Source organism: Branchiostoma lanceolatum, chromosome 2, assembly GCF_035083965.1.
Source record: "Branchiostoma lanceolatum isolate klBraLanc5 chromosome 2, klBraLanc5.hap2, whole genome shotgun sequence".
Taxonomy (NCBI): domain Eukaryota; kingdom Metazoa; phylum Chordata; class Leptocardii; order Amphioxiformes; family Branchiostomatidae; genus Branchiostoma; species Branchiostoma lanceolatum.
Window position 1 is genome coordinate 27,450,979 of NC_089723.1, and position 26,919 is coordinate 27,477,897.

The following is a 26,919-nucleotide window of genomic DNA, read 5'->3' on the forward strand; positions in this document are numbered from 1 at the left end:
CTCTGCAATTTCAGCTTTCGTCCAGAACTGGAAAGTTGGGTGAAATCGTTTTTGAACAGGACTGGTATGTCTACAGAAGTAAAATCAGAACAGGATGATATTGTACATGTACTCATTCCAGTCTTGCCCAGGTTTGCTGTAACTTCCTTGCTCTTGCAGGAGGAAAAAAAGGACACTTCTTGTGGTGTCAGTAGCCTATGTAGTTGATGTAAGTATAAAAAATACTCTGATATATCATTTCTGACACTTCTACATCAATTTAGTTTACTTTATTTCATCTGCCTGCTCCATTAGGCATTATTTATGTACAAAAATCTAACAGCCAAGATATTAGATTGATGTGGTTAGAGGAGTGTTTTTCCCACTAAAAGATGCACTAAATAATGTTTCCCCATCTTCCACAGCTCCTATAAACCCTACAGTTCATCCTTAGTGTCCTCTCCACTGTGCCTATATAATGTGTAGTTATACTGATGATGAGCTGTGATCAGGGGAGATGCAACCACTGGTCCCTCAGTCTCTACCTGCCAAATCACTTGGCCTGTTTCATCATTAATTGCAAAGACAAAGCCGCTGTTGGACCCCACAAACACCCGTCCATGGGTGTCCAACTTGGGGCTGGACATGACTGCATCTCCAGCTGGGACCTGCCAGACAGTGAACCCATCTGAAAACAATAATGATCTCTTGATTAGTTACAATACCACACACACATCAAAAATGCTAATGTTAAAGTTCAATGACATTGGGTCAATCATTATGGAAAGAAAATTTGTGGATCTTGGACATGAATATTATTATGAATATCATAATATGTGTTATTGATTAGAAAATTGTAAAACACTTGAAGTGTACTCCATTCTCATTACAATTGTGAGCTAGGTATAGATGTTACTTAGGCCTTGAGCTAGATATAGATGTTACAAAGGCCATATATGTATACATACATGTACATATGTCAGGGTAGAGATTGTGATCTGGCAAAATGGCCGATCCTACTGTCATAGACCCAGACCAGGATGATGAATGTGTTAGGGTGGTCTCCCATTTACAAATCTGACATTTCAAGTCAGTTGGTCGATCTTAAGGGACATGAATGGAAGTTGAAAAGTTCTGACTGACTTTTGATAAATAACTTTAAACTTACAGACTCCGATTGTTGTCTCAACCAGGAGAATTGGTGTACCAACAGAATCTCCAATCCTGTCAGATTGCAAGGAACCTCTACCTTGACAGGTGTATAATACAGGGCAAACCTTTTTGCTTAAGCTTGAGGACTTGGCCATCACTGGTGCCGATGTAAAGGTTTCCTTCATTGTCCAGTGCAGGTGAGGACAGAATCTCACCTCCCAGCTTCTTCTCCCATTTCAGCTTCCCTCTTTCAATGTCAACGGCAAGAACAGACCCTCCATTGGTTCCTGTTCAAGGCACACAAAAAACACTTGGGTAGATTAAAAGTAACTTCGTCAACTGAAAGATATTGAAATAATTTCTTTAAAACAAAACAGCTAATTCAATTTCAGAACATATTTCAAACATCTTTCATACATCTGCTTCAGTGTCTCAACAACAGTGTGGTGCATCATCAGAGACACCTAGCCATTCTTTCAGTACTGCAGCTGGTAGTGTATTTTTGGACATCTTTGATTTCTTTTGCATAAGTCAAACAGTTGCAGGAATCTTATATGACTCCTGCTGATATCAAAAGACCTTTCTAGATCTGTGGGGAAAAAAATAAACTGGTAGTCGGCAAGATATGTTGTCTTTTGAGTTCTGATGAGTTATCTGGATATAACCAGACTGTGCAGTGTTCCTGATGATTTGCATGCTTAACAGACAATAAACTGCCAACAGACTCCAACCTACCAACAAACAAAGTCCCATCTGGGGCCACAGCAGGTGTAGAGTCTATCCCATCATGCTCCTCTCCCACATCAAACGTACTGACCAGATGACCAGTGTCTGTCAGCAGGGTGTAGATGTGTGAGTCCCGGCAGCTGAACAACACACAGCGCCCATCAGGACTTAGCACTGGTGAGGACCAGTTGCTACCACCAGCTCTGAACGACCACACTAGATTCCCTGGAGAGGAAAAAAATCACTGACCTTCACCACTCCCTTGTACTTTAACGGTGATGTATTACAGTTATTACCAAAGTTGCATCAGTACATGTATGATGCACACTAGGAAGTTACAGGTTAAGCTCATCATGTGCCTGCCTGTAAGTCCAAAGAAAATTATACCACATTATAAAACATTACATCTAGAAGATCTAGACCATTAACAAACTAACTATGACTTTTTAGCCAAAGAATAATGCCACCACCATTACATACATGTAGTTTTTACTTATAATGTCTTACCTGTCTGTGAGTCGAGTGCAAAAGCATTGTCAGTGTTTTCTGCCATGACGCCAACGTACACCAGCCTTCCACCACTCCCGATGGCAGGACGGCCCCAAATCTCCCCGCCCAGGTCACGTGACCACTTCACCATCCCATCAGATCTGATGGCGTAAATCTGGTTATCCACGGTGCCAACATAGACGGTCCCATCCCAGCCAACCACACAGGAACTTCTTACAGGCCCTGGAAGAAACAAAACAGAAGTGTTGGACTTGCAGCACAAATTCCATTCAATACCTTCAGAAAGGTTCAGTTTCATTAAATTTGAATAATGTCAATTTACAAAATCACAGAAATGTAACTTTCATCCATGTTCCTGTATTCATACTTTCATACAGGGTATCCAAGAAAATGGAGGCATGAACCCTGTTACTACAATTCTCCTGGCTCTTTGCTAACCTGTTTCCACTGTCCATACCACCTGCCCATCCCTCACACGTAAGGCATACATGAAGCTGTTCTCTGATCCAAAGTACAGCACAGACTGGTCAGGACTGAACGCAGCAGTGGACCCCAGATCCTCTTCTGGATGATGAAGATAGAAAAAGCAACAGCATTGAGCTCTAATTTGTTATTGTCATAATGCCATCAACTTAAAGAAAGCAATGAAATCCTCAAGCACACGTAGTCATCATCATCTTCATCTCTTACACGTAGTAAGAGGAAAAATTGATGGAAAAACTTTGAAACATTTGGAAAAAAAAAAATTTTCACACAATGTCTGCCTCATAGTGTTTTACGTGACATTCCTTGTTGCCAATAGTGTTACCTCTTGTGACTAACCTGAGGTGAATGTCCACTTTACATGTCCATTCTCACCATCTAAGGCATACATCCTTCCACCATCAGACCCAATAAAGACTGTCTCATCTTCTCGATTGACGACATCAATTGATTCTGTCTGCCCAGAATGTTTCTCCTTGCGTTGCTCTTTGGTTGCAGCCTTCAGCCTAGTCAGATCATCATCGTGGCTTTCTGCATTTAGGTTTCCCATAATTCTGTTCCATGTAGCATCATCTAAGAATGGCTCTCCATTCACCCCAATTCCGACAGAAGCGAGGTTATTGTCAATGCCACTCACAGTTTTTCCACTTAATTCGAAGTCAAGGACCTTCAAATTATTTCGTATATGTTCAGCATTCACAGACCTTGGAATCACAACAACGCCTTTCTGTAGAGCCCATCGCAGAACAATGTTGGCTACAGGGGTATCCAAAGTTTTTGACAGTTGCAGAAGGAAAGGATTTGTAAATACAGGATTTCTGTCTTGTCCTTGCTTCATGTACATCCACTGTGTTCCAAAAGTGCTGTATCCCTGGTACACGATGCCATGACCCTCACAGTACTCTCTTGTTGCCTCGTCTCGATAGAACGGATCAAACCAGTTTTGCACCAAGGAAACAGGCACCTCTGCCATAGCCACCAGCTTCTCCAGCAGTGGAGGGTAGAAGTTGCTGACTCCGAGACTCCGTAGTTTGCCTTGTCTGTGCAGCTCTTCCATGGCCTTCCAGGCAACTTCCCATGTGGCTTTGGGTTCATCAGGGGTGCACTGGAAGTAGTCAGAGCAATGTATATTGTGGATCAGGAACAGATCAATAAAATCAGTGCCGAGTTTCCTAAGGGACACATCCACAGAGCGAGGTGTAAGATCACGGCCAAAATGACGTGGGCTGAGTTTACTGATGATGAAGATGTCTTCTCGAGGGATGCCAGAGTCCCTTATGGCCCGATCAATGGATTCCTCAGAATGCCAGTAGGCCTGAGCTGTATCAATCATTCTAGAGAAAAAATATTTAAGGCCTGTGATTTTCATATCTTTGAATTCATTCTACCCTTTTGCTTCTATAGTTCACACATCAGATTTATATGGGTTATATCATATTGATTAGAAGAAGTTCAACAAAAGATCGCTCACTAGTTCAACGATAAATGTTGCACAATGTTTATCTTGTAACTACAAGTAGTACAGTACAGGCAGGTGCACCAAAACACTCTCAATAGTTAACTGTACAACATTATAATGCATTGCTTTTACAGTAACTATACATTAGAGATTGAGTGCCAGTACTTGAACTAGCAATAAGTCCACCATATCTTCTTTCACTTTCACATTTATTGTCAAACTGTAAAAGTTGTTACTGTGGAAGATATATCTGTAACATCTTACCTATACCCAGCTGTCAAAGCAGACAAAACAGCATCATAAGTTTTGTCCCCCATCGCTGCTGTACCCAAACCGAATACAGGAACTGAGGAAATACAAAAATATAGTGATGAAGACTATTCTATGCAAACAGTACTTTTTTTTAGATATTAAGCATTTAACTAAAATGGATGTTAGTAAAATTGGAAATGTATTTTACATGCAAATGTAACAAATACTAGTACATTGCATGTTATCATGAAATCAAACATAGACTCTTATGCGAGACTTTCTACCTTATCCTATTACAACAGAACTGCCCATGACATGATATCATTATCGTTTTTTTATGTTAACGTTACATATATTGAATAAAAAAGACTCTTTTTACACAACCATATTGCAAGACAATTTTACTATTTACAACTAAACTTGGCTATTCCAACAGATTTCTGTGCTTACTTGTGTATCCACTGGCCATCTTTCTGTCAGGTACAGGAGACACTGTGTTCAACACACCTTGGACATCTAGTATGATGATGATGATGAAGTATCTATAACTAAGCATTGCTTTCTCCAACATGTCACAGCCTAGTTCACTCCTATAATGTATTAATACAAACAAGGGTGGTTATTGACAGTCTTCATATAAAATACTGTGACAGCAAAAGGAGGGGGGCTGTTTCAGTTTGAATGAGATTAACTTTTGGAGCTTTTGTAACATACTGAAATTATGACAGTTTGCTAGACAAAAACTAGTGGTGTATTCAGCACCATTCAGCATCATAATTTTTTGGCTACTACTCTTATGCCTGAGGCTATTGGCAGGATCATCCTGTCAACACTCAACAGTGAAAATTTTTCTACTGTTGACAGGACATCTAGGATCATCCTGTCAACAGTGGAAATTGTTCAACTGTTGACAGGATCATCCTATCAATAGCCACATCCTATTTCTACTTTCTAAATATTTTCAATATCTGAGCAATTAGGAGGTTATATAACCCCCTTGACTTGAGGAACTCGGCAAATCCCCGGGTATCTTGAAGGGTTCTGTAAGGCGGTATCCTGGTCTGGTGGCTAGGTCTACGTTTTCCGTAGACCAAAGATTCACTAAAATTAGTTTTTACCTGCATATTTTTCCAAACGTACCTTCTTTGGCCTAACGTTAGCGGCAGCCAGAGTGTCTAGTCAGTTCACCAACTTCGGGATGACACTCGGGCTGTCTTTGACCGTCTTTAAATCCAATCCCATCCTATCATATTTCACGCCGTCACTTCCCCCAGTTCCTCAAGAGTCCAACAGACTATTAAACCCAATCGCCCAGCTCATAACTTTCAATCGAAAGTAAACATTACAGATCAGATTAGCTGGCCTGGCCTTCAAGTCCTAGCATACACATGTCCACATTTACGACAGTGGACTATTTACGGCATACTGAAATTACGACAGTTTGCTAGACAAAAACTAGTAGTGTATTCAGCACCATTCAGTATCATAATATTTTGGCTACATTAATCCACAATATGTTCACTTAACTTACCCTAAAATCATATTAAGCATTTTAAAATACTTTAAATTTAAAATTATATTCAAACGCTAGTATGATGTGACTAAATGATTTCACGAGAAACATTCGCATGTTTCTGAATACTCTACCAGCTTTGTGGACTTGCGGAAGAGTATGCAACAACATGGCGGCCTACAGTGGTAAACTGTGACACGTGAAATAAGAGCAAAATTTCAAGATTTTGCAACGTCCCGACCTAAAAATATTTCTTGCAAAGAACTCAAGACGCCATAGAAATTCACCCTCTGCTTGGACCCCCGACAAAACGTGAGTATTTTCAATTTACGGTGTGATTTATCCTTCACAAGACGTTGGTGGTGTTTCGCAACATGTACCCAACGTTTGTTTATACTGATAAATTAAGTAACCACGGAAGGAAGATTGGATTATGACAAATTATAAGGGAACTAACACACTGTATCTTTCTTCTATGCCCAAGATTTGGAGGTTGTTGTCATCAGCTGCACAGTGTCACCATGAGGACAGTGACACCTGGCCAGCTGGCACAGCTGCAAGGGAACCCAAAGAACGTCAGGAACATCTGTATCCTGGCACATGTCGATCATGGTAAGACATCTGTAGCACCTGGTGCAGTCACGAGGCACGGAGTCTGAGATAGTCAATGGCTGGGTTTACACACGTGTTTTCGAGTACCCTGGAATCCACATTATCCAGAGCATATGTACCGGCCCACGCTCTGAGTTACCCGGGCCTACCCTTCCGCTCCCCCCGAAGATCTACTCCGCCCCACTATCCGCTAGCCACCCAATGTCCGCAGCCGTACTAGAGCGGAGCTTTTTTGGCCAGCGGGAAGTGGGGCGGGGTACGTTGTCGGGCCAGCGGGAGGGTAGGTCCAAGGAAGCTCCGGGCGCGGGCCGGTGTAGGTCCGGGGAAGCTCGGTAGTTTTCAAGTCGACTCTGAGTCGACACCGAAAAACTATGGCATAAAATGATGAAGAGTAAGAAACAAATTTGCGCCAAGTGCCTTCACTGATTTTCATATGACCCCTGACCAGAGTCTACTCAGAGAGGATTTACACAAGAAAAAGTGACTTGGCCCAACTTGGTCTACAAATCCGACTCTGGCGTAGTCAACTCAGAAAATGCGTGTGTAAACCCACCCAATGTAGTTTCTGTCTATCGTTGAGAGTTTTCCGCATGACAGATAATTCAGGTGCGCATACTGTAATAACAATGTTACAGAATGAAAATGTTACAGCTGGAACTGCTGGAAGATCTTTGGCAATTTGGGCCTAAAGAGGACTCTAATTTCTGCTGAAAATGACAAGGATCGATTCTTACAATTTCTAATGTTACATGTTTTCACATTGCATATTTATCATCAACCTTAATTTTAGGTACATGCATTTCAAAGCTATAGAATTAACATTTTTTGATTGCCAACGATTGCCACCCATTATGATTTTTTTCAGGTAAAACAACTCTTGCAGATGTCCTTGTTGCAAGCAATGGTGTCATATCAAAGAGACTTGCTGGGAAAGTGAGTATCTATTGCTGTAGCTTGTGTTTGTCCTAAACTTGTGTGACATATAGTTAAATCATGAAAAGGTCAAAGGTTTACAGAAAACCCTGGGCTGACTAGGCTACCAGACCAGGCTACCAGGCAGCAAATGAAAGATATTTTATTTGATGCTTCACCAGTCCACACCATGGCACTCAAAGAGCCTGACAAGGTAGTGATTATTGTATATCTACATGAGTATGTGTTTTCAAACACATCTTGCTGGCTGAAGTAGCATTTACTCTGAAATGAATTCTTCTTTGCAGCATCTCAGAAAAGCATCTCATTAGAATATTCCAAATAAAACACACCTAAAGCGACAGACAAGGATATAGTAATACTGTACTAACTGAATTAGACAGCATTTTAATACATTACTTACTGGCACTTTTGTGATGTCAGCTACGCTACTTGGACAGTCGTGCTGATGAACAGATCCGGGGGATCACCATGAAGTCTAGCGCCATCTCACTGCAGTTTCAGAAAGGTCAGCAATTCTTTGTTTATTGCCCTTATTTCATGTCAATTTTTGCCTTGGTCAGATTTGAATATCACTAAACAATGTTGAGCCCAGCTGACATGGTTACCTGTCCTACAGAGAGTGAGGATTACCTGGTGAATCTGATTGACTCCCCCGGCCATGTGGACTTCTCTAGTGAGGTGTCCACTGCCGTCCGCCTGTGTGACGGAGCTGTGGTGGTGGTGGATGTTGTGGAGGGGGTGTGTCCACAGGTTGGCACAGTCTCATACATACTGAACAGGTGGTGGTGTGTGTTGGTGTATGAGTGCATGTGTATGTGAACCAGCATGTTTTGGCAGCCTGTTATGTTAGATCAAACAGGCTGTCATGCCACATCTCTACATTTCCGAATCCAAGTGTTCTTTAACGCTATCTAGGGATGATGCTCACATTGTACTAATAACTGAAGACAATTAAGTGTATTACTGCTTGTACAACAAACTTGCAAGTATCGAAGGTTGTTTAAGAAAGTTGTGGTACAGTAAATAGTCAAAGTGTATCAACAAGCTGTGGCTTGTTTTGATTAATTAGTCTATTTGTACTTTACACAGTTTTATCTTGTTAATTATAGACTCATGCAGTACTGCGTCAGGCATGGCTGGAGAACATCAAACCCGTCTTAGTACTGAACAAGGTGGACAGACTCATCACAGAACTCAAAAACTCCCCCATGGAGGCACACCTGGTACTGCAGCAGGTTCTGGAACAGGTGCACATACATTTATTTGTATGAAATATATCGTATGTGGAATTCATAAGTTACAATTCAGGGCCTCACAGACAGAATATCCATTTACTGCCACAGTGTGACAAAGTCACTATTGGGCATGTAGTATTTTAGTACATAGTGTAGAAACTGGTGTTCTGCTAACTGTCATCAGTAGAGTTGTTCATCTTTCATTACCATAAAGATATGTGTAATCTGAAAGTCAGTTTTGTACCAACAGGTCAACTCTGTTATGGGAAACCTCTTTTCTACTGATGTCATGAAGAAAGGAACAACTGTGAGTTTATTTTTGCATGTTTGGAAACAGCCTAATCTAGACAACTTCTTCAAGATGTCTATTGCTTCCTCTGCCATTCTTGGTCTCATGCTATAATTTTGTATCAGTATTGAATGGACTATTGGATAAGGATGCCACAGAACGTACCTGCTACTGGCTATGCATAGATTTATACAGTATATATATCATAAGTTACAGGCAGAATTCTATAGGTATTACATGTAAATCTGTATAACTACACTGTTATAAAGTTGTCACACAGACTCAGACAGAGAAGGGTCCAGTTTGCTGGTCACTGCCTTCGGGCAAGTGAGGAGATAATCTCCTCACTCATTCTGTGGAGACCCCGGGGAAAAACACACTGCAGGAAGCTGACCTTCCCAAGGGCTCTGTCCAGAGACACCGGAATCCATATGGAGGACCTGAGTGCGGCCATGGCAGACAGGATGGAGTGGTCAGCGGTTGTGCATGGACTTGCCCCGTCCCCCCCGGGGGTCGACCGATGATGATGATGATAAAGTTCAAAATGGAAGCTCAAAATCAAGTGATCTGTATTTTTGTTGTAACATACAGGAAGACTGTAGCAGTGATGTAAAGGAACCTGCTACTGAGGACCATGTGTTTGACTACAGTTTAGAACTGGACCATACTGATGACTCAAACCTGTATTTCTCACCCGAGCAAGGAAACATTGTGTTTGCCAGTGCCATTGATGGCTGGGGTTTCAGGTTAGTTTTTGCATTGATGTTTGAGGGATCTGGAAACTTTGCCAATCCTGTAGCTTGGCAAAATGATCAGTTCTGTTGTATGAAGATTAAATGGATAGTCCTTTGCTGCCTCTTAATGTCAATGAGACACTGATACATATTATGATATGCTGTAAAATGTGTTTTTTAATGGAATTCTTTGTTTCCAGATTGGAACACTTTGCTAAGCAGTATGCCTCAAAACTCAACATCAAAGAGGAAATCCTCCAGAAAGTTTTGTGGGGAGATTTCTATGTTCACTCCAAGACAAAGCGGGTCATGAAAGGAGCTCAGGTAAAAACGTTTTTTGTACAAAGTCAGTTTTCAATTAGTAGTTCAAGAGTACAAATGTTCAAATTGCAACTTTGAAAAAGCACAAACAAAGCACTTTTGTGTTTAATATGTATTGAATTTCTCTCTCCTTCTTTCATTTCCAGGCCAAAGGGAAGAAACCACTTTTTGTGCAGTTTGTGTTGGAGAATGTCTGGGCTGTATATGATGCTGTGCTGGTGAGAAGGTAATGTTCATGGACTTGATACAAAATCTTAGTCTGTTAGTGTACAAAGATCTTCAATTCCATTGATTTACCAACCTGAATAAACTATTTATGGAGGTGATGTTCAGACGAAGAAAATTTGGTAACTATGGGGATTGGACCAAAGGATAAGAAGATTGTGGGACCAAGAAGATTTCAGAAAACAGGTTGCCAGATTTGCCACAACAATCCACAAGCCTGTAGGATCAGTGAGGTGATGACCAAGCCTATCCTGTCAAAGTTGCAATGTATATCAAGTAACTGGTTTGTTAATTGTCTGTCTGTTGTGTCCCAAGGGACAAGGAGAAGGTGGAGAAGATAGTGAAGTCCTTGAACGTGACCCTGTCCGCACGTGATGCCCGTCACAATGACCCCAGAGTGCTGCTGCAGGCTGTGTGTGGACAGTGGCTCCCATTGTCTGAAGCCGTGCTGGGTATCCTTCTGGACATATTGTTATTCCGTTGACCACAACTATGTTGAGACAGTGACAGTCTAGTTTGACAAGTCTTCTGTCAACATGAAAGATTCTAAGAAAGGTAGTCTCCATTAGCTAATCTTAACTTCTGTATAAATATGTTTATCACTACTACATCACAATAATTGATTTGTTCACGAACATCTCTTGAGGTTATTTTGATCCAAAGTTGATATATGAACTACCAAAAGAATAGATGTGTACAAGCCACTACAAGGTTTGATGAGTCAGTGTGGTAATGATCAGACACAATGATGTTTGCTCCCTGACCGCTTCATGTAGCGATGACAGTGGACCAGTTACCGAGCCCACTACAGATCTCCCCTGAAAAGGTGGAGCACCTCATGTGTCAGACTGCCCAGAGGTTTGACTCCTTACCTCAGCCAACACAGAAGTTGAAAGAAGGTAAACCTTTTTTCTTCTTAGTCGAAATGTATGGCATTGAGTATTTCACAGATGTTGAAAGATAGAAGGGAGATACCCGGTAACCATTATTTGTGCTTTGTGTTTGTGTGCAGATTTCCTGATGTGCAGTGCTGAGGACTCTGCTCCTGTTATTGTGTTCATCTCCAAGATGTTTTCTGTGGATTCCAAAGCCCTACCTCATAACAGGCCAAGGTAGATGTTTGCACTGAATGTCAAGTGTATGCCGTATATTGGGAAAATTTGTTTGGTACAGAGAGGCACATTTAATATTTGACCACCATGTGAAAAGAAATTCATGAAGATTTGCCACCTTCATTCCTAAATCACATGTAGGTCCAGGTATAAGTTGTCCAATGACGATGCCTACAGAGGGTAAGGGTAGCCAGTGGCCCAAGCCATGCATTGGCTTTGTATTTATCTAATGTTCCATGCTTTGGTAAAAGTTCAAAGGTTAAGGTATCACAGAATTTTTTTTTTACTTTCTGCCTTTTTTAAAATTAATCAAAATATGTATTTCTTTCAGACCTTTGACTCAGGAAGAGATAGAGCAGAAACGTGAACTTGCCAGACAACGGCACCAGGAGAAGTTGGCTGCCCTTTCCAACCAGACACTGGTGCCTCAACAAGAGCAGGCTGCTGAGGAGAACGGTTTGTATTAAATATGGGTTGTAGAGCAGTAGTGATTACTATGGAAGTCCACGCTTCATCTTTAGTCCATTCCACAGTTGCTCTGTCTACAAGCAGGACTGCAAACCAGGCCTGGATTAACATACATACATACGCTTTTTTGTACAAACGCTTCCGAAAACATAACCTTCTTGGCAAACGTAGTATACAGTCTATACAAACATGCTGATGTTATAAGGATTACAAGGTGATTACTGTATTTACACATCTCCCCCCACACTTTTATGTACATTGTACTGATATTCATCTCTTCACCAGGGAACGACACCTGTTCAACAACCATTCTTACCAATAAAAAGGACAAGGTGGATGATGATGCCAACGTCTTTGTCGGGTTTGCTCGAGTGTTCAGTGGAAAAGTGAGGAAGGGTCAGAAGGTGTTTGTCCTGGGGCCCAAACACAGCCCCTCACATGCCCTCCAGCACATGTCAGAGGCACCTGGGGATCTCTCGCAGCTGAAGCATGTGGCAGCTGTTGTGGTGGAGGACTTGTACCTGTTGATGGGAAAGGAGCTGGAAACTGTTGATCAGGTGCCAGCTGGCAACATACTAGGTGGGTCAAACATATGTTCACAAGTAAAGTGGCAGTTTTTGTGTTTGTGCTATCACATGTACATCAGATGGTCAGCTTTGGAGGCTTATTAATACATATGTTCGGATGTTGAACAGGAATTGGAGGTCTTCAGGCCCAAGTGTTGAAGTCTGCCACTGTATCCAGTACCATTGCCTGTCCTGCCTTCTCCCCTGTGTATCTGGATGCTGCACCCATTGTAAGAGTGGCTGTTGAGCCCAAACATGCAGGTATGATGCATGAGTGTCATTTTACTATGGGACTAAAATATTATGAGTACTTACTCTAGAGATGTCTAGAGCTGGGCAAAAGTAGAGATTTGATCAACATCTATTAAATGAACTACAGAACAAGCCTTTTATTCTATTTTGATACAGCAAGTAGCAATTTGTATTGGGCCAGGTACATCTTGAATAATACCTTCTTTCCGATGCATCTCCTACCTGGAAATGAGGTAGAGGAAAGTGAGATCATTATGTGGTCATAGCAGCATTGTGTCATACCTCAAAAACATGTACCTACCGGGTATATTCTGATTTTGCATTTCTTCAAATTATGGCACACATTATCCCACAGGAGACATGAGTGCCCTGATGCAGGGTTTACGGCTGCTGAACCAGGCTGACCCGTCAGTGGAGGTTCTAGTGCAGGAGTCGGGGGAACATGTCCTGGTCACTGCTGGAGAGGTCCACCTACAGAGGTGCCTGGATGATCTGACACAGAGGTACCCACAACTACCCTGAAGTTGTACCTGCTTCTTGTGTGTGTGTTTCACAGAATCAGACCCCACAGCATATATCTCAATGGTCTCCCCATGTTTGGGGAGAGCCACACCTTGAGCATGTTAAGAACCCACCAGACTTATCAAAAAGAGTAGAGGTCCGTCCTGGTGTGAGTGGATCAAATCTTACAGTCTGGACTTATGCAGCTTGTACTTAGTCTATAAAATTGGTGTTGCTTAAAGACAGTTTACCGGTTATGTGAAACAAACAAACATATCTGCACAATTGTGATCTGGGCTGTATCTTAATACAGGCATTAGCAAGGTAAAAGGAATTGTGACAGTGCATGGATAGCAGAAGGTATCATACTGATGTTCCACCTCAACAGGTTTGCCAAAATTGAGCTGAATGTGTCGGACCCCATGGTGCCATTCCGAGAGACGATCATCCCCCCTCCCAAGGTAGACATGGTCAATGAGGTCATTGACCACGACACAAACCGCATCACCAAGTCCGGAAAGGACGCTACAGAGAAAAAGATAAAATGGGGTAATTTTCATGTCTTAATTTTTTTACTCCTCAATCTTTTCAGCAGCCTTTCTGTATTTTGTCACTATGATAAGAAAAAGTCGTCTCCAGAGCTATTCCATCAATAAAGACATATTTGTTCATCATATGTCTTATCATCGTCATTGATAACATTGACAACTTGGGGAAACTTGAAATGTCTGCTTGTACATTAAGTGACTGCAGTATATAGGCAAGTTGTTGTGCTTCATAGACATTGTACTCATTGGTATCCATTATCTCCAGGTGGTTCCATACTGTTACAAACTCCAAACAAATTGTGCAGTTTGAAGGTGAGAGCCATGCCCCTGCCAGAGGATATCAGCAACCTTCTGGAGGACAATGCAGACCTGCTGCGTACGCTGGACAGGATCACCAAGTCTAGCGGGGACATCAGTCACCATCAAGCCGAAAGAGCAAAGGTCACGGCAGAAACGCTGAATAGATTAACTGAGCTCAAGTCCACTCTTGAGGCCAAGTTTGCACAAGCAGGTAGACATTACAGAGATGCCATAGATCAGATCTGGGCATTTGGGCCCAGGAGAAATGGTCCAAACATATTGCTGAACAGGGTTGCAGGGTACCAGCGGCCGTCTGTGTGGGACTGTATAGACCAGGGAGAGGTGAAGTCAGCAGCACAGTTCCAACACTTTGACCACGCCATCGGGAGCGGGTTTCAGCTGGCAACCCTGGCAGGACCGCTGTGTGAGGAGCCCCTCATGGGGGTGTGCTTTGTGGTGGAAGAGTGGACCATGCACGGACAACTGCCAGAGAAGAGACAACCAAAAAGCGACGACACTCTGACAAATGATTCCTCTAATGCTGCAGTATCCTTTGAGGAGGAAATCCAGGTGACAAGAACGGTAGAGGAGAGCATGTCCCCTTCACACACAGACACATCAGATACTGTTGGTGTGTCTATGTCTCCTCGTAGTCACTTTCTCTCCCGAGTACACAGGCTGTCACAAGGTGTGGACGAGGACTCCCAGTCCAGCGGAGAGGACTCAGACAGAGAAGCAGCCGAGTCAGATTTCATGGATCGTCACGGTCCATTCACAGGTTGGTTAGACTGGATGTTTCCAGTTTCGCATGTAAACATCCAGTACCCTTTAAAAATTTTCAACTTAGGCTAACCTTAAATCATTCAGAATATACATGTCTAAACTCCCAAATACTCATATTTTACCACCAACAGTTGAAGAGTCTTCCTAGATTTTCTATTCATCTATGCATAAAAGCCTACAATTTTGCTTCAGGTCAGCTGATTTCTACCATGAAGGAGGCCTGCAGACAAGCGTTTCAGAAACATCCTCAGAGACTGATGGCGGCCATGTACACCTGTGACATTCAGGCCACAGCAGACGTACTAGGTCAGACATGCTTCCTACTGTACCACACTAACATTTATCTTATTGAAAGGGTTATCAGTTTTGAACAAGTTGTTTTCTTTTATTATAGGAACCCACCATGCCTTTTGACATGGATATCAGTAGTCATGTACTGTATTTGTGGTTGTTATGCCTTGTATGCATGGATGATGTGCTTCTCAATCTGAATGTACTGAAATCCGTTTTCTGTCTTGTAGGCAAGATGTATGCTGTGCTGGGCCGTAAGAATGGCAAAGTTCTGAAGGAGGACATGAACGAAAGTCTGTCAGTCTTCAGCATCAAGGCAGCTCTTCCAGTGGCGGAGAGTTTTGGGTTTGCTGAGGAAATCAGGAAAAGAACCAGTGGACTGGCCAGCCCTCAGCTGGTGTTCAGTCACTGGGAGGTGAGTTAATCATAGACTTGACTCATCTCTACATATTGATTGTGTATAACATTAAGGATATTGTACTGATATAACAACTTAGGCCTGGGCATTTTACACTTGACGTGATAATATAGATTTCACTTCGTAAGACAATTACGTGCCATACTGTTATTGTAAATGTAGTGATTTGACTTCAAGGTAATGACAATATGGATTATTCGCAGTGGTTTTAAGTTTGCCATGGGGCTATGGCCACATACTGGACAGTAGTAGAAGAAAAATTTTGTGGTGGTTTTAAGTTCACAGTGAAGTGGTCACCACAAAAATCGCAAACATAAAACCACCATGAAAATTTCAAGAATTACAGTACAGTGCTGTAAAATCATTTCCTGTAATCTACATCACATTTAAGAATTCATTGTATAATGTATCAAACTGAATACTCATTTTTCAAAAGTGTTTTCTATCTGAATATGGAACTCTATTGGTGTTTCAGGTTGTTAACAGTGACCCATTCTGGGAGCCAATAACTGAGGAAGAGTTGATGCACTTTGGAGAGAAGGCTGACTCAGAAAATCAAGGACGCCTGTATATGAATAGTGTGAGGCGGCGAAAAGGACTATATGTTGACGAGAAAATAGTAGAACATGCTGAGAAACAGAGAACCCTTACCAAGAATAAGTAGATGCACTTTTTCCTCATTTCCCTATATTTAAGGGAGATTTTCATTTGGCACAAACAGATTATCTTTCCTATGATAGCATTTTCATGAATTTAAGGTTAATTAAAACAATGATTTGTGTCTTCAGTCTTCACTGATAGTTAAGTTAAAGTATGTACATGTATTGCAAGAACTTCAAAAGCATTCAAACTGAAAAAAGGAATGCCACTTTTGTTGTACATGTTATTTTGTCTGTGAAACTGACAATTGAAATCCATGGCCTACCTTTGCATTCCTTAGAAATGTACCAAGTAGGTTTTAGTGACATTGAAGGTGGTTGATTGGTAGGCCACTTCTTTCCTTAGTAAAATAACTTTTTTTGACATTTGTCTTTTTCCTGATTTGAATCATGAGTATAACTGTAGCAAAAATATTACACTCGCCCAACACATAACCTCTTGTACCTACTAGTACAATACATATTATCATAAGTACCAGGCATGTGCCTCACAAAAAGGGAACATGCAAATATCTGACAATCATTTTATTTCCAAAAATAATATGTCAATATAGGCTATATCTCCAGGCTTCATATACTTGTCCCTATGATGTCCAACTTGTACACTGTGACCCTGCCAAAGAAATCGGTGCTGCTGGGAAACACTATCCGTAACCTCTTGACTGATGGTGCCTCCTTTATGGTAAATCTGTAATATGGAGTTAGGGAAGAATCACTGACAAGCAGGTTTTAGCTAGAGCTGTTGCTGAAAAGAATAAAAAATTGGACTCCCTCTAGCTAAAAGCCTGCTGACAAGGGGCTATGAAAAAACAACACAATATGATCATGAAGAGTGAGTTTTAAAACTGATTTGTTTAAAGCCGTGAGTTCCAACACAAAGAAATTACACTTATCGAAATTTTTAACAGTATGACATCTGTAAACCTTAAACAGATAGCACACACCAGAACTTTCAGAAATTCAGGTTATTGATTACTAGCTAGTAGCTACACCACTGTATTTCCTCCTTCGTAATAGGCAGTCAACAGTCTCTCTCTTTTACAACCCTCCTTGCCCTTGAGCTTTGAATTTTTCTGCTTTTAAAAGAGATACATGTACTTGCTTTTTTGTCTGTACCTGTAAGCATTGATATTGAACGATATTTGATATTAAAACAAGGATATTTGCACAGAGTTGACATCCTCGGGGTAGAAGTCCATGAACCTTGCTAAGTCTCCGCCACCACTGCCGACCTCCACGCAGCAGTCTTTGCCTACAAACCCTCCCTGGAACTGCAGCTGGATTTCCTGTGGGCACACTTCTTCTGAGAACTCCACTAGAATCCACTGTGGACTTCCCTGTGGCAAAGACACAAAACATTTTACGATGTTATAAAAAGAAACTGAATACTGACGCGTCCAATAAACGCTAGTGTATTTGTAGTTTGGGAAACTACATCACTTTACTGATGGCTTAAAAAAAAACACTGTTCTCTATTGTGTGAAATGAGTGAAAAAGTATATGTCGTCAGATAATTTTTGTAGCTTCGAACCGATATCTCTAACGTGGAGTTAGACTTACTATACTATGTTACAGATGGGAAATGGTTATTGTCATTTGTGGGAAACCACTTTACTAACAGCCTAACAGGCCATTGGGAGGGTAACTTCCAAAGGGAGAAAAATTGATACCCTTTGATTCTGAAGGTTTTTCAGTTATCATCATGCTACTTATCAGTCACAGGGTGCATTCAAATATATCAGATACAAAACGTTATATGGAAACTGCTGACTCCACAGTCTATGAACTAGAGTTCCACGACCTCATACCTTCGCCAAATGATTTTAACCATTGTGACTGACGTATTAGGAGTGTTTCTCATCAATTATAAATCATACCAGTTGATTGTCTTAAAATATGACATGTCCAAAGTATGAGCTTAAGAAATTATGAGCTTAACAAAGAAGGATATGCTAATATTGATCATCAATTATGCAAATGAGGCCCTTATTAGCATAATTTGATTCAACGATGTTCACATTCACATGACTTCCCAATGCCACAAAAGAAGTATTAAATGCATGAAATTTCTGTCATTTACCAGTATGGAATTATAGTAGTTTCTCATTTAAGTATGCAAATTAGGCCCACATTTGCATATTTTCTATCTTCAACATTCCTCTCTTCCTCAGTTACAATTTGAATAGCTATATCATGGCACAAAGCAGATTTTTAAAGTTGCTTCATTAATTATGCAAATTACAATCTGATTTGCATAATCATCGTTCAATCATTCTAAGCATCACCCAAGCCATCTACATACCATAAATCATGACCATCCATGAAGGCCATCTTGAGTTGTAGTATTTTCTCATTAATTATGCAAATGAGGTCTTCATTTGCATAGTTCATATCAATTGATATTTCTCTCTTCCTCAGTTACATATGTCACATGTTTCAGAGTCCTATCATGGAATTTGGCGGATGTATAAACTTTCCTCATTTATTATGCAAATTAGATACTGATTTGCATAAAAAGTATCAAATCATGTACATCATCACTCAAGCTATCTACTTACCAAAAATCATTGCCATCCATCAAGCCCTTCTTGAGTTATTCCCTTTCAAAGTCAGATACAAAACCTGCTCCTGCAGTTCCAAAAAAGTCGCTAGGGGGCCCAAACCCATACCACTTACTCTCTGTCCAAAGAGCTATGTACCACTCAAAAATCAGTTCCATAGCATGTCCAGAACACGAGATATCAAAACAGGAAGTTCCGCTGCAGTACCGTAAACAAGGCGCTAGGGGACCTAAAATCTAATCATTTCCAAGTCTCATCAAGACCTACCCACCTACCAAATATCAAGACAATCCATCCAAGCCTCTTGAGTCATGCTGTAACGTTGGGTAACATAAATTCGCGGGGTACTTAAATTCGGGATTTTTCGAAAACGGGGTATTTAGGGATATGTGCTAGATGCAACATCAGTAATACCGCTAGAAATGCACACTTGACAGACTAACGTATTCAGAACACTGTCTGAAAAGCTTCGATAACCATGCATTAGAAGTTGGCTACGTCAAAAACTCTCCGCCCCTTATTGTCACAGTCTGAGGGCTTCGTGGGAGAATTGCACAACATGGTTGTCGGCTGGTTTATAAGAAAAATGTCACATCCGCTTCCTGCTAAACACAATTATTTACAAGACAACTTATTACAATCTCTTTTGCTAACCTGCAACTGGATTCTAAGTGTGATCAATCATCAAAACTCCTCTCTGTTGCTACAACCTACGGCACGTGTATTTTCCCGCCGCCATATTGTTAACCAGAATCCTGTTGTCAAGCAGACGACAAAGGTTTGTGAGGAACACTTTTTTGTCTAAATGCTGCGTGTGATAGTGGACTGAGGAAGATATTTTCCTCAAAGTTTGCTCCTAACACAACAAGGAACACATGGACATAGTAGTATTACCATTGCTACGGCATCCAGCTAACTTGCCATGAATAATGTAACGTTACACGTTGCCCGATGATGACGATGGGCCGACTTTGAGTGAAGTTCTACCGACTCAACACACGGGTTGTTCCCGAACTGGCCTGATGTGTGCGGTACGGCCGTTTTTTCGTGTATTTTTTTTACTTGGACACGTCTATATCCATAGCACTCTCCTCAAGCCAAGGATGGAACGAATAGCTGCTGTATAAAATGTGATTAGCGGTAAGATATTCAAGACGAATATTCTCTCCCGAATTAATGTGCCCCCCTGTCCGACAGCACCGTAATTGTGCGTGCGGCGGACGGTAGTTTCAAGTTGAAATATTATGGTGTCAGCACGACTAGAGACAAAATCTACCATATATATGATTAGTGCAAAGATAGTACATGATACTGACAGAATAATAGAAAAAAAGGATGGTTTATTGTTCTGCTAGATTGATTTCAGTCAACCATTATCGGAAAAATCCCGAATTTAGGTTACCCAACGTTACATTACAAACATACATACATACATACAAACGCTACCCTCTGCATAACCTTCTCGGCGAAGGTAATTATGGCTTGGGGGATGCTATGGTGTCACTGTGGGGAAGTTTGACTTTGAGTACCTGGTCTGAATTCCAGCAAGTCTCCTCGTCACCGTCAAACATGAACTTCTTACCAAACTGTTTCACATCCCTGTTCAGCACTGAACTGACCCTGCAGAAAACAACACAGGACACAACAGTTTATTTGGTAGGCATAACTTGTAACAGTTGGCAACATGCCTAAAATTCTTTATATCGCATCACAAGGTGCAATTTGAAAGTGGCCGGTAGTGATCAATAGAGCAGAGAAGAGTAGCATGGAGCAGGTAGATCCAGAGCAATGACGCTTGGAGAAATGTAGCGTAGCGTAGAGCAGTGCAGAGTAGATATATACACGACACACGTATTCATTTGAATTACAAACCATTACTTGAAGAGTACAAATAACAGCTTTCGTTTCTTACCTTACTTTGGGAACAGGAAGTGGCCCATCTTCGCGAGTCAAAGAAAACGCCATAATTGTGGAATATTCTACTTTGATACGGGGTTGACACTAGCGATATCGAGTCAATATTATTCATGACGGTCAAAAAAGATAAAACACAAGTTGAAATACTTTCAACACCTAATTTGTTCACTTTAAATACATATTTGATCAAATTAGAGGAGATTTTATACCTTTTATGAAAATATTGTTCACGTCGAAAGAAATGGTTTCATCCATTTAACACATGCGCACTTAGTGTCACCCTTCTGGTGGTCACACCGCAGGTCAGATTTCGCTGCTCTTCGTTGTCAGAAAAAAACACCTAAATTATCATTGAAGATGAGTAACTTGGTAAGACAATTCCTACAGAAGAACCACACGTTAAAGGTGTTCACAGGAGACAAATATCGGGAGTTGGCCAATAACTGGTGAGTACAACGGGCCGTGTCGGCAATGACCTTCTCGAAGATTCAACCGTGTAAGGGGGAGGGGGGTAATAATATTTTTCGACGCTTCCTTCATGCAAGGACATTGCTTCATGTACTTCATGTACATAGTGAGTAGTACATGTATCTACCAACCTCCGTAACTTGCTTGAAAGAAAATAAGTGGAAAGTGAGGTACAATTTGCCAGTTGAGTTATTAAGCCATAGAACGTTAACATTTCCATCATGATTTGCTTGCATTCAATGATTCTCAAAGGAGATATAAAAGAAATACCTCCTTGCAAGTTTCACAAGGTGACGTTTCTTCTCCCATGCTTAAGGAAAGCTACAGCGGCAGTGTGGGGAGGACTGGGAGCAGTAGTAGTAGTGTGGGCCTCAGACTGGAAGGCTGTGTGGCAGTATGTGCCGTTCATCAGGGGGAAATTCATCAAGAAGGATGACGAATAAGTCTCCATGAGTGCTGGGGTGAGATATCATTGCTACTGGTGGTCTAAGGAGGTTTCTAGCCGCAGGGACCGGTACAGGGGTTCTTTTGCTTGCACTAAGTTGCAGTCTTAAACATACCCTGTACAACGCTTGCGGAGCTCTCCAGTGCAAATGCAACACTAGCAGCAACAGTAGTCCGTAACTGGCGACAGTACTCTTGGTGTTCCTGACTTCCCTACACTCCAGACTCTGGCATCAACGAGCGCTCACATTAGCCACCATGCCACTGTTTATGATGGATCCCCATACATAACCATCCTGTCAAACCACATCATTCTGTGTTATAGTGGGATCTGTGAGAGATCCTCTTATGCCCAGAACTGTAAGGTCCTCTTCATACTAATCGTTGAGTTACCCAAAGAACAAGACCTGAAGGATGGCATGGTTTGACAAGATGTTTGTGCATGGGGATTGATCACAAATGGTGGCGTTGTGGCTAGTGTGAGCGTTTGCGGACGCAATACTCGGTGTAGAATTTTAGGTACGAGCATAAAGAAGTCAGGGACACCAAGGGATTGGATCACCAGTGTACTGTCACAGGTGACAGACCGCTGTGTTGTGCGTGGCATGTCTAAGATTAAGCAAAAGAACCTCTACAACAGTCACCGTGGCTGAGGTCCCTTGCCCATACCGTGATGTTGCCCCATAATATCATGTTTTGATCTTTCATAAAGTACTTAAAATCAGGAGTGAAAATGTTATAACTCGTTGGAACTTCAGTTGAAACATCACAATGTAGTGATTGCTGGTTCATTCATGTCCACTGACCAGATTTTCATTTCTGCCTTTACAGATGGGTGAACAAGAAGACAACTTTGCAGTGTTTCTGCTGAGATGACACCATTATTGCCGACTTTATAACTATAAGCTCATCAACTGTCAGCTGGATATATGTTACAATGATTCCAATGTTTATACTTCTTGGAAGGTTTAGATGTGGACATAAGATGACGGGTACCAGCTGAATTCATTCTACCACAAAGTAATAAACCAATTATATTGGTCCAGAAGTCTTGTCTGTTCCTATCTTTTAGACTCTACCAGTCTCCCCCGGTAGCTGCGAGGTTGCGAATTTGACCCTCTCTCCGTAGCCAACTCCCTTCAAACATTTGACTCTATTTGGCCAATTTCTACTATTTTCCCAGCGACCGGGGGAGACTGGTAGAGTCTACCTATCTTTACTGAGAGTGTTTGTTAAGAATTAAAAAGTAACAACTACCATGTGATGATTAATAGTTTAACAGTGGGCTATACATGTCCTGTTTGACTAAACTTATCAAAAACGGGATTTTAGCCTCATTGTTCTTTTAGGTAGCAGGTCGAGTTGGACCATTAAAACTGCTAAACTTCTAAAGTGTCCCTCGTACACATCTAGTCACTATGTACTATATGACCCTAGAAAAGAGACACTGTTTTGACAGCTATGCCATTTAATTGATATGGTACAAAGTGTACTATGGTATTTTTTCAGGTGGGATTTTCTGTCCATTTTTAATTGTCTGATCTATATTATTTACATGTGCATTATTTACATGTGTGACTCGACTAGGTTTTTTGCGTTTCGGCGCCTTCGCGCCGAAACGCAATGAGATGAGTTTTACCTTGCAGTCGTTCTGCTACCATGCTGTTTGGTTCAACACTGTGTCGCACACCAGAAGACCTTATATGGCAATACGTTCCCAAATCCTTGTATAGCCGTTGCCTTATATGGCAAGAGAGCACGAAAAGGCAGGCAGGCTAGATTTGCATGTCACACAGGAGGGCGACCGCATGTAACTGCTACAACTGTTCGGAAATATCATCGCATTGTGGTTTCGGACTTTGATATCCTGAAAAATGACCATATTACATCTATTCCACAAGATTGCAGAAGAAAAAAAATGATTTCGTCAAGAAAACGACCAAAAATCGGCATAAATGATACCATATAGTGAGGTTATAGCATTACGTACAGAGAGACGGGTTACGTACCGCAGCTTAGCCCATCTGGCAACGCGAAGCACTTCGGACCCAGAAGATCCGGGTTCGTGTCCGTGCATGGATTTTTTTTCCTTTTTAGATATTGAATATCAAAAATATATATTGATATTATATTAATCTATCAATATCATATTTATGAATATCATTTTTTCATTAATAAATAAAGAAATATTTTATATTTGTTATTTTTAAATATTCATTTAATATATACAAGGCCTTTGTCTTATGAACAGGACTTCATAGATTCCAAACCCGGCATTCGAATTTTTCTGTTCATTGTAATGGAAAATACCGTGCAGCGGCTCCTATGCGCGGTAAGATGATTCTTGCAAAACACTCGCCACTAGACTTCTATCCCCGATGTAAACAGAGGCTCTTGATGTTGTTTGTCCTTTGTTACAGTAGCAAATGCTCCATTGTTCAGTATCGACTTCATTCAGACAACACGGACGTGGAAAGTGGCGCCGCTCGGCACAAAACTATGGGAATTTTCATGAATTTTAGCAAAATTACCCAGGAAAATAAGGAAGAAATGTTGTAAATGCGGAAACCAGAATAATACGGATGAGGTAGCTGTTGATTTGTTTGACATTTGGTAGTCATTTTAGATAGAACCCTAGCTGTTATGAACTTCTATTTCACTTAATTACCGCTGATGATTCAATGGTGCTGATGATTCAATGGTGCTTTTTTCAAATTTTATGTTTTATTGCGTGCCATGTACATAATTACATTGATAGCTTTTATAATGAGCCTATTGTACATTTTTACAAATAAGTACAAGTTGTAGGCCAAGACCAGCTTTTTCAAAAGCACTTAAGTTAAGTGACGTAACTTCAAAATTGCTTTCCCCAATCTGCCTTTCTCTATTAAAACAGTACTCATTTCCCAAAATGACAATTTTTCTTATAGACTGAACAGCCCTTGAGTGACTTCCTCTGGCAGATTTTACTTCAAGTAAAGGGAAAAGACAATTCACACTCATAAACGTAGCCGAAACGCCAGCTCTTTTTAAAAGCTCTTGTTTCAACAGATACAGAGCAAATCCATAGAGTTACAGATGTAATACATCATCATCATCATTGGTTGCCTGAGCTGAGGCACAGAGTCAATACAGCTTTAACCAGATACTGGTGTTGAGTTGTTTTGCTACAACAAGTCTGCTCATCCCATTGATGCCTCATACAGCTTGACAATTAAAAAGTAATTAACTCACAATGAATGAATGAATAATGCTAATGCTAATTGACAGATTGGGAATATACAGTAACAAACAGACAAGTTACAGTAGCCAGTATCATTTTTAAGAATAAGTTTTTCATTTTTCACGATTAAACCCAAATCTAGAACTCCATGAAATTACAAAATGACACATTGCTAGGCAAAACAAGGAAATTTTAATCTCCGTCGTCTACGTGGATGCGATGCGAAACAACAAAGGCTGGGGCCCCACAAGCAGGTTATATAGATCTATATAACCGCCTTAGGCCTCACGACTTTGTCTTACATAGTAGGACCTCTTTCTTTAACTTACACTGCACACCGAACTTTTGGAATTGTGCATATCGGAATTGAAATATATGTGTTTAGCAACTAGAAGACCTTGCCCTGGCATTGCCACTCGCCAGCGCCCTGAAAAGTGAAGGAAAGTTTGTATTCCTCTTGGAATGCCGAGGCAATGCCGGGGAGGAAGGCAGGCTTGTTACGTGAAGCCGATGATCTGGTAGCCTGCCTTTGTTGGTTCCCATAGAAAACGGTTTGTTGATGTTATAACCAAGTCCGGAGACAGCTAGTCTGTGGTGCCTGTCACTAGATCCGTTCTCCGTGTTTTTTCGTGAAATATTCGGGAGAAAATTTGACCCACGATTTCGGGTATCTCCTGAGGTTCTCCCGTGTTGCAGACAACTTTTGGATTGTTTGTCTGGAGTAGTGAAGCCTTCAGTTCGCGCGAAACCCATGAACGGCAAAGCTCTGAATCCAGAAACACCAGAGTAGTGGCCCGCTGAGCGATTGGTTCGTGTGATTCCCATCCGACGGGGGTTCGTGGGGTTCTCAGTGTCTTCTGAGTCCGAATCCTCATCTGAACTACTGTATGGAGTAGGAGGGGGTGTTCTCCACGAGACCTAGCAATGAAGGGGAGAATCACTTATGAAACTTTGTCGCAGTTGATTAGTGTCATGGTTATTTTTTAAAACCAATCTTGCTATTGTATTGCAATTGGGTTAGTTGGTATCAGTTTTCATACAAACGTATAAAACGCAGACTGACATCGGGCACAAAGAGTGAAGCACATGTACAGATTCTGTCATGAATACGGTGAAAAATGGAAGGCCCATACCTTCTTCAGCTCCATGTCGGTCTGGACTAATGCGTCACTTGTTCTTCTATGTCTCCCCTGCCCTGCATGGGCGGCACGGGACAACTCTGCCAGGTTGTTGAGGGTGAAAACGTTCCTCTCCACACCCACCATTCGTTCTTGGACGATTTTGTTTCTCTTGTCCCTGAGGATCTCCATACGCCGCTGTACCTGGCGCACCCTGTAGTCGTGGGACGTCAGGAACACCGTCTCCTCTCTCCTCAGGTGGTGCATAGCTTCGTCGAACTTTCGCATCTCAACGCGTTTTTGGACGCAGTACTGCTTGTCCAAAGTAGATACCGCTGCGCCAGACCCTGTCTCTGTCATGACGCTGAGGAGGACTGACTTGGCAGACGTTGCTCAGCAAGTACAATTTTGTATTAAACTTCTGCAACTTTGCATGAACGGTTTATTGGAGTCAATGATGGGTGCGGTGATCAAAGATTATGCGCCCCAAATCGCCAAAGGAACACCCCCAAGCAAGGTGGTTACCCCAAGGGATGGCGGCGACAGGTATGGGTCAAACGCAGGCGGCAGATCACTGCAGTCTTGTCCCAGGGGGGTCGTATATATCCTTATTGTCGTCAGTCCACCGGGTATTGTAAGGCATGATATTGGCATCATACGCACTGTCATATAGCCGTAATTCCAGTCCCTGAGTTGGTATCATGACTACTGTATACCCTCAAGGACACCCACGAGACTGGTTAGATAATACATGTACATAAACTGTTATATGAACATTATAAGGATGGTCCCCATACTACGGACTAGCTGCTGCCGACTAGAGGTTTGCAACTGTCTTTTTCCGAGTCTTCCAGTTCACAGTCA

At 41.5% G+C, this 26,919-nt stretch overlaps 3 protein-coding genes across 8 annotated transcripts; 1 reads left to right on the forward strand and 2 right to left on the reverse strand.

The window, feature by feature from the left end:
* Positions 1-254: 254 nt before the first annotated feature.
* Positions 255-6,022, reverse strand: LOC136428326 (uncharacterized). Of its 3 annotated transcripts, none has more exons than XM_066417750.1 (9): positions 5,920-6,022; positions 5,012-5,151; positions 4,574-4,655; positions 3,190-4,184; positions 2,806-2,931; positions 2,365-2,589; positions 1,867-2,082; positions 1,257-1,418; positions 255-667 (listed from the first exon to the last, which is right to left on the reverse strand). In XM_066417750.1, the coding sequence occupies exons 1-9, from the start codon at positions 5,949-5,951 to the stop codon at positions 417-419; spliced, it is 2,229 nt and encodes a 742-aa protein (XP_066273847.1). In that variant the 5' UTR covers positions 5,952-6,022; the 3' UTR covers positions 255-416. The 3 variants fall into 3 exon arrangements, with proteins under 3 accessions (XP_066273847.1, XP_066273848.1, XP_066273849.1); XM_066417751.1 differs by lacking the exon at positions 5,920-6,022 and adding an exon at positions 5,702-5,892; XM_066417752.1 differs by lacking the exon at positions 1,867-2,082.
* A 180-nt stretch (positions 6,023-6,202) lies between these two features.
* LOC136428325 (elongation factor-like GTPase 1) lies at positions 6,203-16,688 on the forward strand. The gene is made up of 22 exons (XM_066417749.1): positions 6,203-6,386; positions 6,559-6,686; positions 7,552-7,619; positions 8,043-8,127; positions 8,239-8,372; positions 8,732-8,869; positions 9,108-9,164; positions 9,738-9,892; positions 10,081-10,204; positions 10,348-10,427; positions 10,742-10,878; positions 11,203-11,325; positions 11,439-11,538; positions 11,870-11,994; positions 12,292-12,585; positions 12,702-12,833; positions 13,180-13,327; positions 13,714-13,874; positions 14,139-14,951; positions 15,149-15,262; positions 15,478-15,662; positions 16,141-16,688. Exons 2-22 carry the CDS (start codon positions 6,596-6,598, stop codon positions 16,327-16,329), a joined length of 3,453 nt encoding a protein of 1,150 aa, XP_066273846.1. The 5' UTR covers positions 6,203-6,386; positions 6,559-6,595; the 3' UTR covers positions 16,330-16,688.
* A 146-nt stretch (positions 16,689-16,834) lies between these two features.
* LOC136428327 (nuclear receptor 2C2-associated protein-like) lies at positions 16,835-26,869 on the reverse strand. Of its 4 annotated transcripts, none has more exons than XM_066417756.1 (4): positions 26,071-26,501; positions 20,415-20,505; positions 17,487-17,661; positions 16,835-17,013 (listed from the first exon to the last, which is right to left on the reverse strand). In XM_066417756.1, the coding sequence occupies exons 2-4, from the start codon at positions 20,454-20,456 to the stop codon at positions 16,895-16,897; spliced, it is 336 nt and encodes a 111-aa protein (XP_066273853.1). In that variant the 5' UTR covers positions 20,457-20,505; positions 26,071-26,501; the 3' UTR covers positions 16,835-16,894. The 4 variants fall into 4 exon arrangements, with proteins under 4 accessions (XP_066273853.1, XP_066273851.1, XP_066273852.1 ...); XM_066417754.1 differs by lacking the exon at positions 26,071-26,501 and adding an exon at positions 20,798-20,889; XM_066417755.1 differs by lacking the exon at positions 26,071-26,501 and adding an exon at positions 20,803-20,868.
* Positions 26,870-26,919: the final 50 nt, after the last annotated feature.

Coding starts and splice junctions, on each gene's coding strand:
- LOC136428326 (XM_066417750.1), bottom strand. CDS start 5,951: ATGTGTATGCTAGGACTTGAAGGCCAGGCCAG. Junction 5,152..5,919: donor GGACTTGAAGGCCAGGCCAG/CTAATCTGATCT, acceptor AATACATTATAG/GAGTGAACTAGGCTGTGACA. Junction 4,656..5,011: donor GATGGCCAGTGGATACACAA/GTAAGCACAGAA, acceptor GTATTTCCTCAG/TTCCTGTATTCGGTTTGGGT.
- LOC136428325 (XM_066417749.1), top strand. CDS start 6,596: ATGAGGACAGTGACACCTGGCCAGCTGGCACAGCTGCAAGGGAACCCA. Junction 10,428..10,741: donor GATGCTGTGCTGGTGAGAAG/GTAATGTTCATG, acceptor TTGTGTCCCAAG/GGACAAGGAGAAGGTGGAGA. Junction 15,263..15,477: donor GGCCACAGCAGACGTACTAG/GTCAGACATGCT, acceptor TCTGTCTTGTAG/GCAAGATGTATGCTGTGCTG.
- LOC136428327 (XM_066417753.1), bottom strand. CDS start 26,415: ATGACAGAGACAGGGTCTGGCGCAGCGGTATCTACTTTGGACAAGCAG. Junction 25,856..26,070: donor CCGACATGGAGCTGAAGAAG/GTATGGGCCTTC, acceptor CTTCATTGCTAG/GTCTCGTGGAGAACACCCCC.